The 17014-nt window shown below is 41.1% G+C and overlaps 2 protein-coding genes across 2 annotated transcripts in view; one reads left to right on the top strand and one right to left on the bottom strand.

Annotated features, from left to right (window-relative positions):
* Window positions 1-6566: 6566 nt before the first annotated feature.
* Window positions 6567-15480, top strand: prr33 (proline rich 33). The gene is made up of 3 exons (XM_026172520.2): window positions 6567-6790; window positions 7152-7200; window positions 11952-15480. Exon 3 carries the CDS (start codon window positions 11967-11969, stop codon window positions 14931-14933), a length of 2967 nt encoding a protein of 988 aa, XP_026028305.2. The 5' UTR covers window positions 6567-6790; window positions 7152-7200; window positions 11952-11966; the 3' UTR covers window positions 14934-15480.
* Window positions 10745-17014, bottom strand: part of lsp1a (lymphocyte specific protein 1 a) — a 39198-nt gene continuing 32928 nt past the window's right edge. The window contains exon 14 of the mRNA XM_026172522.2: window positions 10745-11608. Within this exon, the coding sequence (XP_026028307.1) occupies window positions 11586-11608 (23 nt within the window). The 3' untranslated portion in view covers window positions 10745-11585. The remainder of the gene's footprint in view (window positions 11609-17014) is intronic.

Here is a 17014-nt window from a genome sequence, read left to right as displayed (position 1 = left end):
ATTACTACTTAATTAAATGCGACTTATGTGCTGAACTTGTGTGTCTCGCTTAGTTATGTAATTTATTCTGGGTCAGGGCTTCTGTGTTTCTGTGGGACCTTTGAGTTAAGCGACATTAAATTATAGATGAGTGAGAGCTGCATTCTTATATCCTCCAGAAATCATCTCCAGTCTGAACTGTGATGACTGTCTTTCCATTCAGCTGTGAAGTCTAAATAAGCTGCTGCAGGAACCCTTCAGTAAAGTCTCCACTAGTATATGGTCACACAGATACTGACAGAGCCTGCAATTTCCTCCAGGGGGTGCTACAGTAACAAAATTAAGGACACAGAGAGAAGATTTGGTTACCTGCGTATGTGGGAGGTTCAAACCATCAGTATCACGAAAACACAAACAGATGAAACTTCATCAAGGATTTTATCTTTGATTTTGTTGATGCAGAGTTACAATTTACCTGACCTCCCTGCTGGGTAGAAACAAATGTAATTAATGACAAATATGATTAAATGCTTTTTTTATATTAGCTTTAAAAACACACAATTACAAAATCCTTGTAGGATAAAATGTACATATTGCATACACATCCCAACCTTATGATGCATGACTGTAAAACAAGTAGAAGATGTAAAAGGTATGTATGTTAAATTTAACTAAAGCTCTTAACAGAAGAAAACTAACCACCCTGGCTTCATGTTGGAAACATTTATGTACTGTTTTTAAGTGATCTCAGCTGAAGTCAAAAATCAGGGCTGGGCTGTAATTTCATGTAATACAAATTTGTAACACAAGATGGCGAAACAAGTCAATCTAACATTTATTGCCCAGGTAAGTCACTGAGAATTCATTCATTCTTCCTAAAACAGCAGCAGCACACATCAGGAAACATTTCAACACACCAGTGTGGTAAAACAGCGCCCCCGTTGGTGACATGTTTAGAGTTATATTTGTGGAGGGCAGTTAAATTAAATACCTTTAAGAAAATGGCAGCTTATTAGAGAAACATTATTGATGAGTGTAGAAACAGAGATATTGATCTATCTATCCATATATATATATATATATATATATATATATATATATATATATATATATATATATATATATATATATATATATATATATATATATATATATATATATATATATATGGTTATGGCGTTCTATGTATGCCTTGCCTGCTAGCATCTTGCACCCTGCTGTTATGTGCTGGATTGTCTCTGGAGCATCTTTACACAGCACCTGGGGTCTTGCCTGGTGTGATAGACCCCAGCCTCTATGGATCTTGTGCTCAGAGCTTGTTCCTGTGCTGCCATGATTAGTGCTTCCGTGCTGTCTTTCAGTCCAGCTTTGTCCAGCCACTGGTAGGATTTCTGGATATCAGCCACCTTCTCTATCTGCCGGTGGTACATACCGTGCAGGGCCTGTCCTTCCATGATGGTTCCTCAACTTCCTCCTCTTTCTTGGGTTTCTTCTGCCTGAGGTGTTCACTGAGCACGCTGTCAGTTGGGGCCATCTTCGTGATGTATTTGTGGATGTTTTTTGTCTCATCCTGGGCTGTGGTGCTGACACTCACCAGTCCCCGGCCTCCTTCCTTCCGCTTAGCGTACAGCCTCAGGGTGCTGGACTTGGGGTGAAATCCTCCATGCATGGTAAGGAGCTTTCTTGTCTTGATGTCAGTGGCTTCTATCTCCTCCTTTGGCCAGCCTATTACCCCAGCAGGGTACCTGATCACGGGCAGGGCGTAGGTGTTGATGGCCCGGATCTTGTTCTTACCATTCAGCTGACTCCTCAGGACTTGCCTGACCCTCTGCAGGTACTTGGTGGTTGCAGCTTTCCTAGCGGCCTCTTCATGGTTCCCATTCGCCTGCAGGATCCCCAGGTACTTGTAACTGTCCTCTATGTCTGCAATGTTGATTGCTGGTAGTTCGATCCTCTCAGTTCTGACTACCTTCCCTCTCTGTCTTACCATCCGACTACATTTCTCCAGTCCGAACGACATTCCAATGTCATTGCTGTATAGCCTGGTAGTGTGGATCAGTGAATCGATGTCTCGTTCACTCTTGGCATACAGCTTGATGTCATCCATGTACAGGAGGTGGCTGACAACTGCTCCGTTCCGTAGTCGGTATCCGTAGCCATTCTTGTTAATGATCTCACTGAGGGGGTTAAGGCCAATGCAGAACAGCAGTGGGGACAGAGCATCTCCTTGGTAGATCCCGCACTTGATGGTGACTTTGCTATGGGCTTGAGGTTGGCCTCCAGTGTTGTCCGCCACATCCCCATTGAGTTCCTGATGAAGGCTCTCAGGGTCCTGTTGATCTTATATAGTTCTAGGCATTCCAGGATCCAGGTGTGGGGCATTGAGTCATAGGCCTTCTTGTAATCAATCCAGGCAGTGCACAGGTTGGTCAGTCTGGTCTTGCAGTCTCAGCTGACTGCTCGGTCTACCAGTAGCTGGTGTTCTGATATTCTTGCCCGTACCTTTCTGTGCCCTGCTCATGTATTGACCCATGTGCATGTTCATCTTAGCCGCTATGATGCCTGACAGGAGCTTTCACGTGGTGCTGAGGCAGGTTATTGGTCGGTAGTTGGAGGGGACCGGTCCCTTCTATAAGTTTTTCTGTAAGTTTTTCTTCGAGTGCCTGAATATTAATGTTTCTTAGCTAATAATAATTATAATGCATCAGGCTGTTTTTAGTGTCACTTTATTAGGCTCACTTATAAATGTGAACAGCCCAAAACTTTTGCATTATCCATTACATAAAACTCAGAACTAGGCATCAGTTATGTTACACATTTGTGCAGTTATATATGATCTTGGTTTTATATATATATATATATAAAAAAACACCCAGCACGCCCCTGCGGGCGGTTTATCCTTCAAGCTCAGGTCCTCTACCAGAGGCCTGGGAGCTTGAGGGTCCTGTGCATATATATATATATACTAGAGCTGGGCGATATAAGATTTTTTTGATATCACGATATGTTTTTTTCATTTCAGGCGATAACGATATATATCACGATATAAGCCAAATAACTATATTTGTAAGATTTAAATGTGCCGTTGCTCACAAGTAAAATGTGAAATAATCAGCAGCTTGTTTTGATTTAAATATTTATTTCCCATAATAAGTTCAACAGGGTAGATGTACTTAAGGAACATGAGACTTTTTCAGATAAATAAATACAAATATTGCAAACTACACAAAAGGCAGCCGCTAAAGCGTTTAAATTTCAAAATAGAACAAACGAAACAGACTAAATAGTCAATTCCACTTAGAAACAAAATATTAATTCTAAAAATAAATCTTTGTTTTACAGAAGAACAGACAAAACTGACTAACTTTTGTCAATATCAAATAAACTGAGAACTAAAAGGAAATTCTCAATCTCTCCTTGTTGTATAGCTGAGCTTTTCAAACAGTTTTAACAGTTACTTTAGTCTGACAAAAGCCGAATGACGAATTAGCGCTTTCAGTCAGGGATTGAGCATGCACTGGTTTATTGTATTTCCAGACTTGCTTTCGGCACAATTTACAGTGCGCGCTACTCTGTTTTTTGTCGGACTTGAAACAGCCGAAATACCTTCACACTACGGAGCTTCTATGGCTCTTCTGTTCGACAATCTCTCCGGCATTGGAACCATCATCGGTTTTCTCTTCGGTAACCTTCGGTCACGCTCTCGGTTGATTTTTCTGTAGTCGGCACACTCATTTCCTCCATTACCCGGGCGGCACGGCGGCTGGCTGCTTCCCAAACAAACACACGTGCGGCTTGGCACTTGTGCTGTACGTAACAAGTCACGTGACGTGACGCTGCGGTTGTGATTGGTTCGGCTCTGCGCTACTTCATTTGGATTGGCTGTTCTTCTTTTTTTTTTAAGAGGACAAGAGAGATGAGGCCTATCGCAATAGTTGAACTTTTCTATCGAGAAAAAGTTATTTCGCAATACATATCGTTATCGTTCTATCGCCCAGCTATATACACACACACACACACATATATATATATATATATATATATATATATATATATATATATATATACATATATACATATATACATATATATATATATATATACATATATATATATATATATAATAAAGGAAGTAAATGAAATATTTAAACCAAACCACTGACTCAAATGACCTGGGTCCACATTACAGCCTCATTTATGGATTGGATGATTGAGGTTTGAGCCTTTGTGGTTGTGTCGGTCACTCTGGCACCAGCACCATGCCCAAACTGTTCATTGGATTCAAATTCAGGGGAGAGTCTTTGATAAAAAACTTCTTTGTGTGGGTGGGCGTTGGAGGACAGAGAACAGAGAAACAGCAAATAGCATAGTGTTCTTCACTACTTCTCCTCACTTGGACCCTGAGGTCAACTCTCATAGGCAGAACCTGGACTTCTTGCTAAACATTCCTCGACATTTTCAGTGCACATGTTGCTGACACTATAAGTGCAAGTAGTCTGACTGTAAAGGGCAATCATGGCAGTCCTCCTGGCAGCTCTGTGAGACCGGAGATTGACTGTTGGTTTCCATATTGTTCAGGTAAGGAGCTATCAGTCATATAGTATAAAACTCGTGATCCAAAGTTATCGGTTAGAAAAAACATGAATGGTTTTTGGTCACTGCCACATTCTCTACACAGCACTTAATATAGAAGAGGACAGACTGAGTGAAGGTCTCTAGGTCCTGCTTTTTAAAGATGGACCAGTCCAAGTAAATTCAGGAACTAATGAGAAACAAATAAATTAAATCTCTCCCTCTCTGAAAAGGGTTATAAAGCCATTTCTAAAGCTGTGGGAGTCCAGTGAACCACAATGAGAGCCATTATCCACAAATGGCAAAAACAGAACAGAGCTTAAACTTACCAGGAGTGGCCGCCGAACCAAAATTACCTCAAGAGCATAGCGACGACTCATCTAAGAAGTCATTAAAAAAAAAAAAAAAAACAGAACAGCATCCGAAGAACTGCAGGCCTCACTTGCCTCAGTCAAGGTCATTGTTCATGACTCCACCATAAGAAAGAGATTGGGTCAAAATGGCAGGAGCAGGAGTTCAGCGAGCTGGAGGGGCTCGTGCTGCCCGAGCAGGAGCCCAGCGAGCCGGAGGAGCTCAGCGAGCTGCAGGAGCCCAGTGAGCTGGAGGGGCCCGTGCTGCCTGCAGAGGAGCTTGGCGAGCCGGAGGAGCTCAGCGAGCTGAAGGAGCCCATGCTGCCCGTGGAGGAGCCCGTGCTGCCTGTGGAGGAGCTCATTGAGTGGGAGGGCCTCAGCACACCAGAGGGGCCCGCGCTGCCCAAGCAGGGGGTCAGCACACTGGAGGAACAAAGTCCATGTCCAGCACAGCCTGCACGGCCACGTCTACGTTCTGCTTGGCTGGCACGTCATGGATTTGTTGCAGTGCTACGCCGGTAGCCGCCGGAGCTGCCACGACTGTGGCCGCCGGAGCTGCCACCCATGCCGGGTGACATGACACGGGAGTCTAGAGAGCTAACGGGATTTATTGTGTTCTTGTTATTACATTTTTCTAGTTACAGAAATTTTAGAGGGATATCCCTCAATACTGTAAATGCACAAGAGTGTCCTGCTAATTTCATTTTTGACATACACTAATTCTTATATTATTGTGCACAATTTGCAAAAAACAGCATGTGCATTAAAATACACTATGTCCTAGGAGCCATACAGAAAGGCAAACATGAATTTCAATAGCAGCAGTGAACCTTCGATAGGTTCTATAAGGAAAAAAATACGACATCATTTTTGGTTTCTGCAGGTAATGGCGGCCATATGACAGTTCCTGTTGACAACATGATGATGTTTATTCCAATGTAGAAAGTGCTATGAACACCTGATGTTTTTGTTGCTGCGTGCACAAAGGAAACCACAACCAGAGACATGTTGAATGCATATGTAATTACATTTTCATATGCAATAAAGTTATTCCTCTAGCTTATTTGGTTGCAATTCTATCCGGACTTAAAATTACTTACCCAAGGGCACCATTTTTGCTCACTGCGTTGAGTCCAACCCGCAGCCCTTTACTGCCCAACTTTCCAGTCAAACATACAAAAAAATAGGAAATCTGGGAGGGGGCAAACACTTTTTCACATCATTGTACACATCAAAAGCACTAGCATTGAAACCAAATAGAAACCAAAAACAAAAAGCAACACAAAACCCAGGACCAGAGAGTGGTGACGAGTGATAACAGCGCTGAGAGGATGCTTAAATAAAACCTGTTTGAAGGTTTTAAGGTTAGCCACTGGGAGACTTCTTTTTTCTGACTAGAAAATTAAAATGAGGTCTGATTTTTAGATTTAGTTTCACCATACACAGTTCAAAAATGTCAAAAAATTAAAAGTCCCATCAATAAGGACCCTTGAAGCAACAAGGATGCTAATAGACTGATAGAAAGTTAAGCATTTGTTATTCTTGGGAGCACACTTCACAACCCTCTGTTGGACCTTTGGTGCACCCCTGAAGGACCCCTGGGAGGCCCTCAGACCCCAGTTTTAGAGCCCTGAGGTGGTGAAACCTAAGGTGCCGTGGTCTGTCAGTGATGCATCTCGCCTCAGCTCGCCTTGCTGTCACAACTACGCTGCTGTCACTGAGCAGCTCGCAGGGCTCAGGATTTATTTTTGGATTATCATGGCGCCTGTTCCTTCCATTTGCAGAAGGGGGGTCGAGTTGGGCTCAACATGAACCTGCCGCTCTGACACTCCGGGCTGGGACAAGCAGGCAGCAGCCGGCCGGCCGCCCCCCAAGCAGCAGTCGCACAGGTAAACACACCATAATTACGCCTTTTGTTCTCCAAATAGAGCGTAGGGACACTGTTCGCAGGGTTAGTGAGGCAGAATCAACCCCCCCCAACTCGGCACCAAGGTGTCTGATGTGATTGGGGAGCTCAGGGTGCTTTTTCTTGTCCTCAGTGCAACATTAAAGCACCAGCAGGGATGAGCTAGGTGCTAATCACGCACTGTTTTGGCTTCAAAAACACACTCTGTCCTCTCGGTTATTTGTCCTCTTCTGCAATGAGGTCAATGAGATTGACTGTACTCTTATCTTCTTTTGTGTAGTTCTTGAGAATAAAGCTGCTCACTGTTTTACAATGAGCTTGAACCTGTGCTCTGTTCTGTTAAGGGGAACCTGCCTGGAGTGCTTTTGAACATCAGCAACAAGTTTTTACCTGGTAAGCTCTCCCATTTTTCATCAAAAACCACTGTTTGCTGTGATTGATCGTCATAACTTCAGGTTAATGACTTTTTGGGGTGGATTCATTTGCTTAAGCAGGGCATTGTGGAGCAGCTTGGCCTTTATTACACAGCTATTATTACTCTTTCCTCTTTTGAACTAGCATCCTGAAGGCACTCCAAATACCAAAACTACCAAAGCCTTAAAAGGAGCAGTGAGCATCTCATGTGTCAGGCAGGCAGCAGGTTCAGACAGGGAGATGTGTGCATGCAAGGGTGGGTGGGAGGTCTAAAACACAACCAGCACTGGCCTACATTTCACTGAGGTGACACACATAGTAAACTGAGGGTATCAAACACTCGTTTTTGCAGACTTCATGATGTCAGCGTTGCTTTATTTGTAACACGAACCTTCTTATTACTTCTTATCAAAAACATTTCTGCATCTTATTTTAAGCTGACCTCGACTCTGCTGTCTCATTTTCCATTAATTAAAAAAGAACTACAGAACAGTCCATTAGAAAATATATCTCCTAGTCTGAGGTTCATGATCCATTTCTGTTAAGTGGTGCTGTCATGTGATTGGACATTCTCAGTGACAACATATTTCCCAGGCCCTATCAGGCGTCTGGGAGCTGTGATGTCATAAGGTCAGATGCTTTGCATTCACTTTCACCCTTCAGCAGAACTGCACATACACGTCTATATGTGTGCTTTTATTTATGTGGGGTGAGACATGAGAGGATATGTGATGGAGCTGCCCTCCATTTCTGTCTGGTATTAAATATCAAACTATGATTTATGGCCTGACTGGGAAAGCAAATCTAACCTTTTTTTTTTTTCAAAATAATAACACCAACACAAGGTAAATATGTTGAATTCTTAAATTTAAAGAAAGAAAGAAAAGTCTACGTGCAAAGTAAATCATCTCACTAAATAATAGGGAGATACCCAAAAATCAGCCATTTATTGATTCTACTGGTTTTGACATTGGAGAATGTACAGGATTATTGTGACTCCATGACATGTTCTCTAGCATCACTATTACCAAGAAATATCTATGCATGAAGCTATATGACACAAGTCAATTAGTTAGACTACAATAAAATAAAGGCCTGGATGTAATAACTTTTTCTATATTCAGACAAAATTGTTCTTAAAAATCTAAAAAAAAAATCACAGAAACATGTTGTCTAAATACACTGGACGGTATTACCTTAGTCGCCGGCAACACTATGGAACCTGGGAGCAATTTTTGATCAGGATATCTCCTTGAGTGCACATATTCAGCTAATATGTAGATCTGCTTTCTTTCTTTCTTTGGAGTATCTATAAAATTAGAAACATCTTGTCTGAGTATTGCTGAAAAACAGGGGCTAAAAATTAGGGATCACATTTCTCCCACATTGGCTTCTCTTTGGTGGCTGAACAATTGGATTTAAAATTCTTTTAAAATTCTTTTTCTCAAATACAAAATTCTCAATAATCAGTCCCACCTGATCTTAAAGACCTTCTAGTACCATAGTATCCTAACAGAGCTCTTTGAGGTTTCTTGAGTTTCTGAGAGTAGAATGGGAGGAAAAGCCTTCAGCCATCGGGTCCCTTTCCTCTCCTGTGGAACCAGCTCCCAGTTTACCTTTCAGCTTTTGTTCAGACCGCTGCGATACATCATGTGAATCACTGTAAGCTTTTCTTTTGCACTCACCTCTTTTCAGTCCCCATGTTTATATCTCACTTAAGCATGTCAATCGTCTTCATCTCCCTTGGTCTGTGTTTTGTCCTTGTCACCTCATTATTTTGTTCATCCGCTTTCACTTCCACCCCCCAACTGGTCGTGGCAGATGGTTGCCCATCCCTGAGACTGGTTCTGCTGGAGTTTTTTTCCTATTAAAAGAGAGTTTTTCCTTCTCACTACGTGTTTGCTCATAGGGGGTTATTTGATTGTTGGGGTTTTCTCTGTAGCGTCTTAATACTGTAGCGTCTTTACCTTACAGTATTAAGCCCATTTATGTGGCTGTTGTTGTAATTTGGCACTACATAACTGAACGTGAGGTGAATTAAAACTAATACACATTATCCTCCATCTATGAAAATTATCATATTGCAACTCCCCACATTTTATAACCTTAAATCTTGAACATGTAGAATGAAAGCCATAATAAACTTGACATTATTAGCTCTGATATTGATGTATAGCAAACTGTAAATAATGTATTGTCTATTGGGAATCTACAGATTCAGTTATAAGATTTTAAGGTCACAAATTGACAGTTTCTTCCCGTTTCTTTGACTTTCTGTTGAACTCTGAAAATACTTATACTAAAGATACTAAATACTAAAAAATACTAAAGTGACAATTCTTTAAGACAAAGATATAATTTTGTGAAAAGATTTCTGTGTAAGTCAGTAAGTTTACTAAGAATAGACTACGCGGCTGCAGTCAATGGAGAAATATAGCTTGCATTTATATACATTCATCTTACTCACTTCTCCTGTTACACCAAGTTTGTATCTGATGGCTTTAAGGCAGCTGGTCCTGCAGAGACTCCATCTGAGAATCCGCATCACAGCTCTCTGATTTATTGTATTTAGGAAAGTGATGCGGCCTGTAAAAAACCAGGAGTCTTAAAAAAAGAAAGCAGGTGATTGGCCAGCGTCCGCTTTGCCTTCAAACTAAAATTAGGCTGTGAAACAGGCTTCCAGCATCAGCTGTGAAGGGGTATCATAGAGCAGGAGGAGTTCAGCTTGATTCTTTGGGTGGGTGTTTCAGCCTGAATTGCCAATATCCGTCTTCCATCAGGACATCAGTGTTTGAGGCACAGGAAAAACTTTTCGAGAGAAGTTGATGTATTTTAACTCTTGCCAGACTAACGCCTTGTTCATATGCTAAGAATGCACATCTTTTCCATCTGTCTCCAATGGAATACCTTTGTATTGCTAAAATTGGGAATAAAATATTTCTGAAACAGACTGAAACCTTAGTAGTCTATAGTAACCCAATATCATTTTACCATACTTTGTACACTATAGGTGCCTGGTTAGTGGCTAGTAAAAGCATGCTAGCTCTCTGGTTAAAGGGGTTATTTTTTGCTGTTCATTGCCTTTAATGAAAAATGTAAATAATAATAATATATTTGTGGTAATAAGTAATGGATCAGTATACTGCTGCCTGTCCAACTGGTTGCTCATCCCATGGATTCCATTTCTACCAAGACTGGAAACAGTCCCTCCCCTGCATTATAGCCGTGTTGAGTTTGGCACAAGTGGGACGTGAACCAATTATATGGTAGTGTTATTACCAATTATAGACTTTACTGAGCAACGTTGGAGAAGCTTCCAAGTCTGAACAATAAAGAACAATTAAAAACTGAATACTACATATTTGTTCAGAAGGCTAACGGAGGGTGACTGCTGTGGTTGCAAAAAGAGTCACATTTGCATTCTTACTAAACACTTTCCAGATGAATTCACGGTCTCAGGTGATAGTTCCAAATTTAACTGCAATAAACAGCAAACTAAGCTAAAGTGAAGACACAACTCAAGTAAAAAAAGAAAGAGATTTTAATTTAATCAAGAAAATGACTTAAAAACACATACAGGTAAACATTGCAGGACATTAAAGGTGAAAAATGTCATTTAGTTTGGATGTTATTAGTCTTCTGAATTGCAGTATCAGTCCCATACACACCAACTTTAACTGCCCCCCTTTATCTTCCTGCAAGCAGAACAAGCTGCTGCATTGTAATCAAAGTTAAACAGTGGAACAGATTATGTAGACATCTAGTGGTTTTGTGAAGAAGTGTATACTGAGGCAGTAAATGTGAAATTAAGATAGCAAATGTCAGCTGTGTTTCAAATCTCTCCCAAGTCCAGCTTCTTTTCAAGATTGTTCTTTAGCAAAGGTTTAAGTTCAGAACATGTAACACGTCAAAGGGTGAACCAACACTTCTATGCAATTTCTAAAATGTAGATGATTTCTATAGGACCCCTCCCCCATACATTTAATATTTCACAAAACATCACCATTCAGTGATCAACTAGACTTGAATTATGATTTACCAAAAACTGCAGAGGAGAAGAAAAACAAATAGCAAAGTTTACAGTCAGATATATACACAATACTAGAAATGCAATGCAAGAAAACATGGAAAGAAAGAGAAAATCGGTTAAATATAAACATTAAATGATCAAATGGTTTTGGGCTTGAGCTGATGCTTTCTTGTATAATTGTACAACCTCCACAATCTTGAGAAACCTCTATTTAACAGTTTCCCTGTAGGTATTAACAAAGTTTTTCTGGTTCTGGTTACTTGTGTTAGATGTCTGTATCACCAGCACATTGTTGTGAGATCAAGATGGAAACCACTTGAAGAGCAGCGCCATTTCAGTAATCACTGTGACATAAATCTGCAAAAAACAACAAGAAAATTGTTGCAAAACAGTCAAACTCCCATTTGTGCAATTTTCAGAAACATTTTCAGGACCAACTTACTAAATCCTTCATTAATTTAAGTTAAGTTAAGATAAAATGCTGTGAGTCTGGTTACATTTCTGAAAGAAAAAGCTCAATGACCAATGTTAAAGACAGAATTTGAATCAATGATTGACTTACAGTCAGAACTAAAGACGAGGAACCAACCATTATTATAATCTTATTTATTTATTGGCATCTGGACCAGTTTGGTATTGTACAGGTCCAGAGCTGTAATCTTTGTTAGTTTTTGACAGCTTGTGACTTTTTTCTCCTTAGGGTGCTGAAGCACTCATGGCTGTCGCTTATGGTAGTGTCACCCAGCCAGGCCTGCTTTCCCAGCAGTACCCCCCACCCCTGCTTCCCAAGCCTGGAAAGGACAACGTTCGGCTTCAGAAACTCCTCAAAAGGACTGCAAAGAAAAAAGCTTCTGCTCAAGCATCACAGTCTACCGCACTTTTCCGCTCCAGCCTCTCCCCTGTAAATGAAGCAAGCCCTGACCTCGAGCACAGTGACCACTCCACCCCACCTCGCACTCCAGACACACCACAGAGCATCTACAGCAACCAACAGCCACCAAGGTTCATCATCAGGCTTCCGTATCAGCATGTGGCATCGCCATACCCACAGCGTGCAGCTTATGGCAGAGGAGCTAGGATGTCACCTCCAACAGTGGCAATGCCTTCATACTCTTACTCTCAACATGTCACCACAGTTTCTTACCCAGTTTACCCTGAAGGAGTCTCAGCAGCCCTGGGACAAGTCACTCAGCCAGGGCCACCCAAAGTGCTGCTGTTGGCTTCTGAGGTGACAGTATCTGCTGCTGAATTGGACACAGCTGTAGCAACCGCACCTTCAAAACCTCGAAGTCCAGGTCCAACTCCATTTACAATAGCTGGGGGTCAGCCAGTGATTAGACCTCTCACTGTGTTGACCCCACTGGTCAAACCCAGAAGTCCACGTCCAACATTTAAAGCAACCGAACCCTCAAAATCACCCAAACCCATGTTTGATGTCCCTCAAATTAGGATGTACACTGCAAGCACATCCTTTTACGAGAATTCCAGGATGCCACCAGTGTATGACACAGCTGGATTAACTGCTATTGGTAGTACATTACCTCAAAGTAAGACACCAGTTGAGACAAAACAAGCTACTCAGAGAACAACACCAACTTCAGATATTAAGAGAGGCATTACACCAACAGCAGAGATTAATGCCACCATTGTTCCTGCTTTGGAGATCAACACAGCCACATCAATATCTGAAATCAAAAGAGTCACGCCAACTGCCGAAATCAAAAGAGTCACCCCATCTGCTGAAATCAAAAGAGCCCCACCAACAACAACTGAAATCAAGAAAGTCACCCCAACAGCTGAAATCAGAGTTAAAACACCAACTTATGAGTTCCAAACATCAAGAACTGCAGCAGGAAGGCCTAAAACACCAGCGCACCATGTAAACCGCGCTGCAACACCAGTATTTGAGATCTCAAGACCCAATCCTCTCTTATTTGCAGTGTCACCAGTCACAGTAGAGTCAGAGTGGTCGAGGGCACCTCAAACAGTGGTAAGCAGTTCATCTGCTTCCCAAAGTGTGAAGACTACAGTGCCTCTTGAACAAACATTAAATAGGGACATCCACTCAGACATGATGCCTTCAGCAAAACCAATACAACCAAGTATTAGAAAGTCAAAGTCGGAACCCATGCTGTCAAGCAGAAAGAGTTCAACTGGGTCTGAAGAGCCCAAAACTTCAATAACACCAGCAGTGACTGGGTATCAGAGGGCTAAGACTCCAACATATGAGGCATCCCGACTTATTACCACATCACCTGGCTATAAAAGACCAAAGACACCCACCTATGGGACATCACCTTTAAGTGGGTCACCTATAGGCTTTCAGAGACCTAAAACACCAACTCAAGTGTCTCAAAAGTCAAAGTCTGGTTATCGTGGACTCACACCGGCTGAATACGCTGCTTATGGAGGAATCAGAACTTACTCTCCAGCATTTGATATTTCAGTTTCAACTACGCTGACTAAAGAGGATGATAAAGCTAAAAGAGAGATCTCTGAAGAATCAAAAGCCCCCAGCCAAGAACCCTCTGAGCCATCTACAGTCAAAGAAACACCAAAAAATGTTGCTCACTACCACCAGAGAGATGAGAAGGTTGCTGCCACACCTCCAGTCCCTTTTATTGTTGTTACACAAGCATCTGACTCACCTGGAGCGATGTTAACACAAGAGAAGAGCACTGTATCTGGTCTGGTTGCAGCAAAAGGAGATACAACAATCATTCAAGAAATGCCAAAAACTATACTTTCAACAGCAGAGAATGAGAAAGTGGAAACACTTATTCAAGAAACTAAACCAAAGACTCCTGAAACCAAACATCCTTTGCCTAAAGGTGGAGACCAAGATCCCCTGAAGGCAGTAAAGAAGCTTCTAGGTAAAGAAAAAGTCCCGACTGCTGAGCAGAAATCTATACCTGAGAAAAATGCTGATGTCGCAGAAATAAAGGAACAAGGAAAACCTGTAAATGTCACTAATATCACACCTAAAGGCTCAAAGCCAAGTACTGCAGCATTTCCTCTGCTTAAGGTTTCTGCTGCTGTAGCAGACAAAGAACAGGACAGGAAAACAGAATCACCTTCAGGAGATCAATTGGCACCTGAGAAAAAGGACAGTGATGAGAGCCTACCAGCAGGCGAGTCTCTTCTTAAAGCCATATTAAAGCCGAAGGGATTGAAATCTAAAGCGAGCGGTTGGTCAAGGCTCAAGACACACATGGTGGTGGAGCAGGCGGAGCCCAAATTCCCAGATACAGGCTCTGAGAAGGTGGTCACGGGGCAGGACCAGAAGGAGACAAAAACAGTGGAGAAGGCTGGAGACGAGCCCAGCACCCAAAATGAAAACCAAACCAAAGACTCTCCCAAGGCGACACAAATGTGGGACGCTGTCCTCTTCCAAATGTTTTCTTCCAAGGAGAACATCATGCACCAGATTGAGTTAAATAAAAGTGAGGAGGAGAAGAAAGAAGAGGGAAAAGATGAGCTGAAAGAAATACCGTCATTCGCGTACAGGTTGCCTGTGCTGCTTTTCAGTCCAAAATTTGATGCTAAAAAGCTCAAAGAGGCAGCATCGAGGCCGGTCACAAAAATTTCCACTGTATTTGAAATGGGCCTGATTGGGCGAAAAGGTAAAGATGAGGAACCAAAAGACTTTAATAGAACAGCAAGGGGGTTCACCACTTCTTAAGCTACACCCAAGATGAAGTGCCAAGACAAAAGTGTAAAAAACAAAACAAAAAAACAAAACAGGATTCTATGTTTAATGTACAGATGCAGAAAATCTTAGCCACAGAAACAATGTAAAAGTCTGGAGTCTTAGTCCCTTGTTGCTGCAGTGCTGAAGAAAACTTCGGTCAGAACTTTATACTTGACAAATGCTTTGTGTGACTGGCTGTCAGGGTGTTAGCATACATGTCTGTATTTGTGGATTAGCTTGAAAGAGAGCTCTCTTTGTCTTAAAGTCATTGAGACATCACACCAAGTGTTGTAAGAGCTTCTCGTTTGTTCTTTTCTTCAAAGTGTTCACAATAAACAGACACTGTTAGATTATGAATTAGCGAGATTTTAAAAGTGCCCTGTGGAGTTTTCTATTAAGAAACATACATAGGGGAGACCGGGGATAGTTGTAACATTTTTGACATTTCTGTCTGTAAATTGGAGCTCTTTTAAGGTAGTGGATTCAAAATGTGATGCAAAGTATTTACATGTCTCGGCTATTAAATAGTGCAACTATTTTCTCTGCAGCACAATTACCCATTGCATGGTATGGTCTCAAACACAAAGAGTGAAATGTTACAATTAACCCCATAGTCTGGGTTAGTTGTAACATATCCTGGGGTAAAATGTAACACAATGAAATAAGGGTACTAACAAAACATTAACATGTAATCTTTGTTTATTCAACACATGAATGCACTTAGAGCCATTTATGTAGTTATGTGTGTGTGTGTGTGTGTGTGTGTGACAGAATGCAGAAATCTAGCTTTTGAACATATTCCAACCCCCCAAAAAAGACAAATTATGGAATTTTCTGCAACTGAATATTTCATTCATTTTGGTTTGTCTTCCTTGAGTTTGGCCTCATTGGCTCAGTGGGCATTATAACCTACAACTCTTGCACCAATTTTGAACATAACAATGAAGCTGAAAAAATGTAGTTGTTCACCAGCATCGCAATTCCATTACTTTTTATCATGGCTTACCTTGGTGTGGTTTGCAAAGTGCTTCAGAAAGATGAGGAAATCTGTTTCTTGCACCCATCCTGATTTATTTCCACTACCAGTACTTCCTACTGGTCCATCTCTGACACAGTGGTCTGCATAATGTATGTGTGGGAACACAAACAGTGGAGGAATTGTGTTGCCAATGGCATTAACCGCATATACAAATGCGACCAGTGAACCTCTCTCTGCTGATGTCGTTGCCCCAACTTGTTTAATATAAGTTAAAGTAATAGTGTGGTAAGTTGTAACATCTGCATTATTGTTACAACTGACCCAGACTGTTGCTGTTACAACTGACCCAGACTCCTATAGCCATGAACTAGCTAACATTACAGCCAACGGCTAAAACATTAGCACTAAAGACTTACACAGAATATATCCCCATAGACATACAAATAACATAATTTAAGTTTGATGAGTTTAACTGCAAAGCAGATAATGCTACTAGAAATTGAAATAAAGTAGAAAAACTTACTTTTTGGCATACAAATTACTTTTTTTCGTGTTAAATTGTTTGTGTTTGACAAAATGTGCTGATTTTTCACATGTGATAGCAGAACTGAGTTGGGCATGCACAGGATGAGTCACATCATTTGAAACTTAGCCCTGATTGGAGAAATTGGAAGTGTTACAACTGACCCACGTTACAACTATCCCCGGTCTCCCCTACTGTTAGGTGTTTAAAAGGTCAGGGTGTTGAGTGTAATTTTCATTTGCAAAGCATTTTGAAAATATGGTTCTTATATTTCTGGTTCTTAGCTTTCATCTTTTCTGCTTTGTTGGTGCATTGCTACAAATTTAGGCTTTGGCTTCACTCTACCAACTGTATTGAAAAGGACAAAACCTAAGAGAGATTAAAATTGAGATATTCTAACTGCATGAAACAGGTCTTATAGTGTATGTAAAAACCACAACATACTGCTAATAGTGATCAGAAAACTCCATAGGGTACTTTTATTACAGAAATGTGGATGCTTAGAAAAATAAATTAACTTTTAGTGAATAAAAATATGTTTTTATGGCTAATAAATAAAATGTAAGTGAT

This window comes from Astatotilapia calliptera, chromosome 7 (assembly GCF_964374335.1).
Source record: "Astatotilapia calliptera chromosome 7, fAstCal68.1, whole genome shotgun sequence".
NCBI lineage: Eukaryota > Metazoa > Chordata > Actinopteri > Cichliformes > Cichlidae > Astatotilapia > Astatotilapia calliptera.
This window is presented reverse-complemented; position numbering and strand designations above follow the sequence as displayed.

Coding starts and splice junctions, on each gene's coding strand:
- prr33 (XM_026172520.2), top strand. CDS start 11,967: ATGGCTGTCGCTTATGGTAGTGTCACCCAGCCAGGCCTGCTTTCCCAG.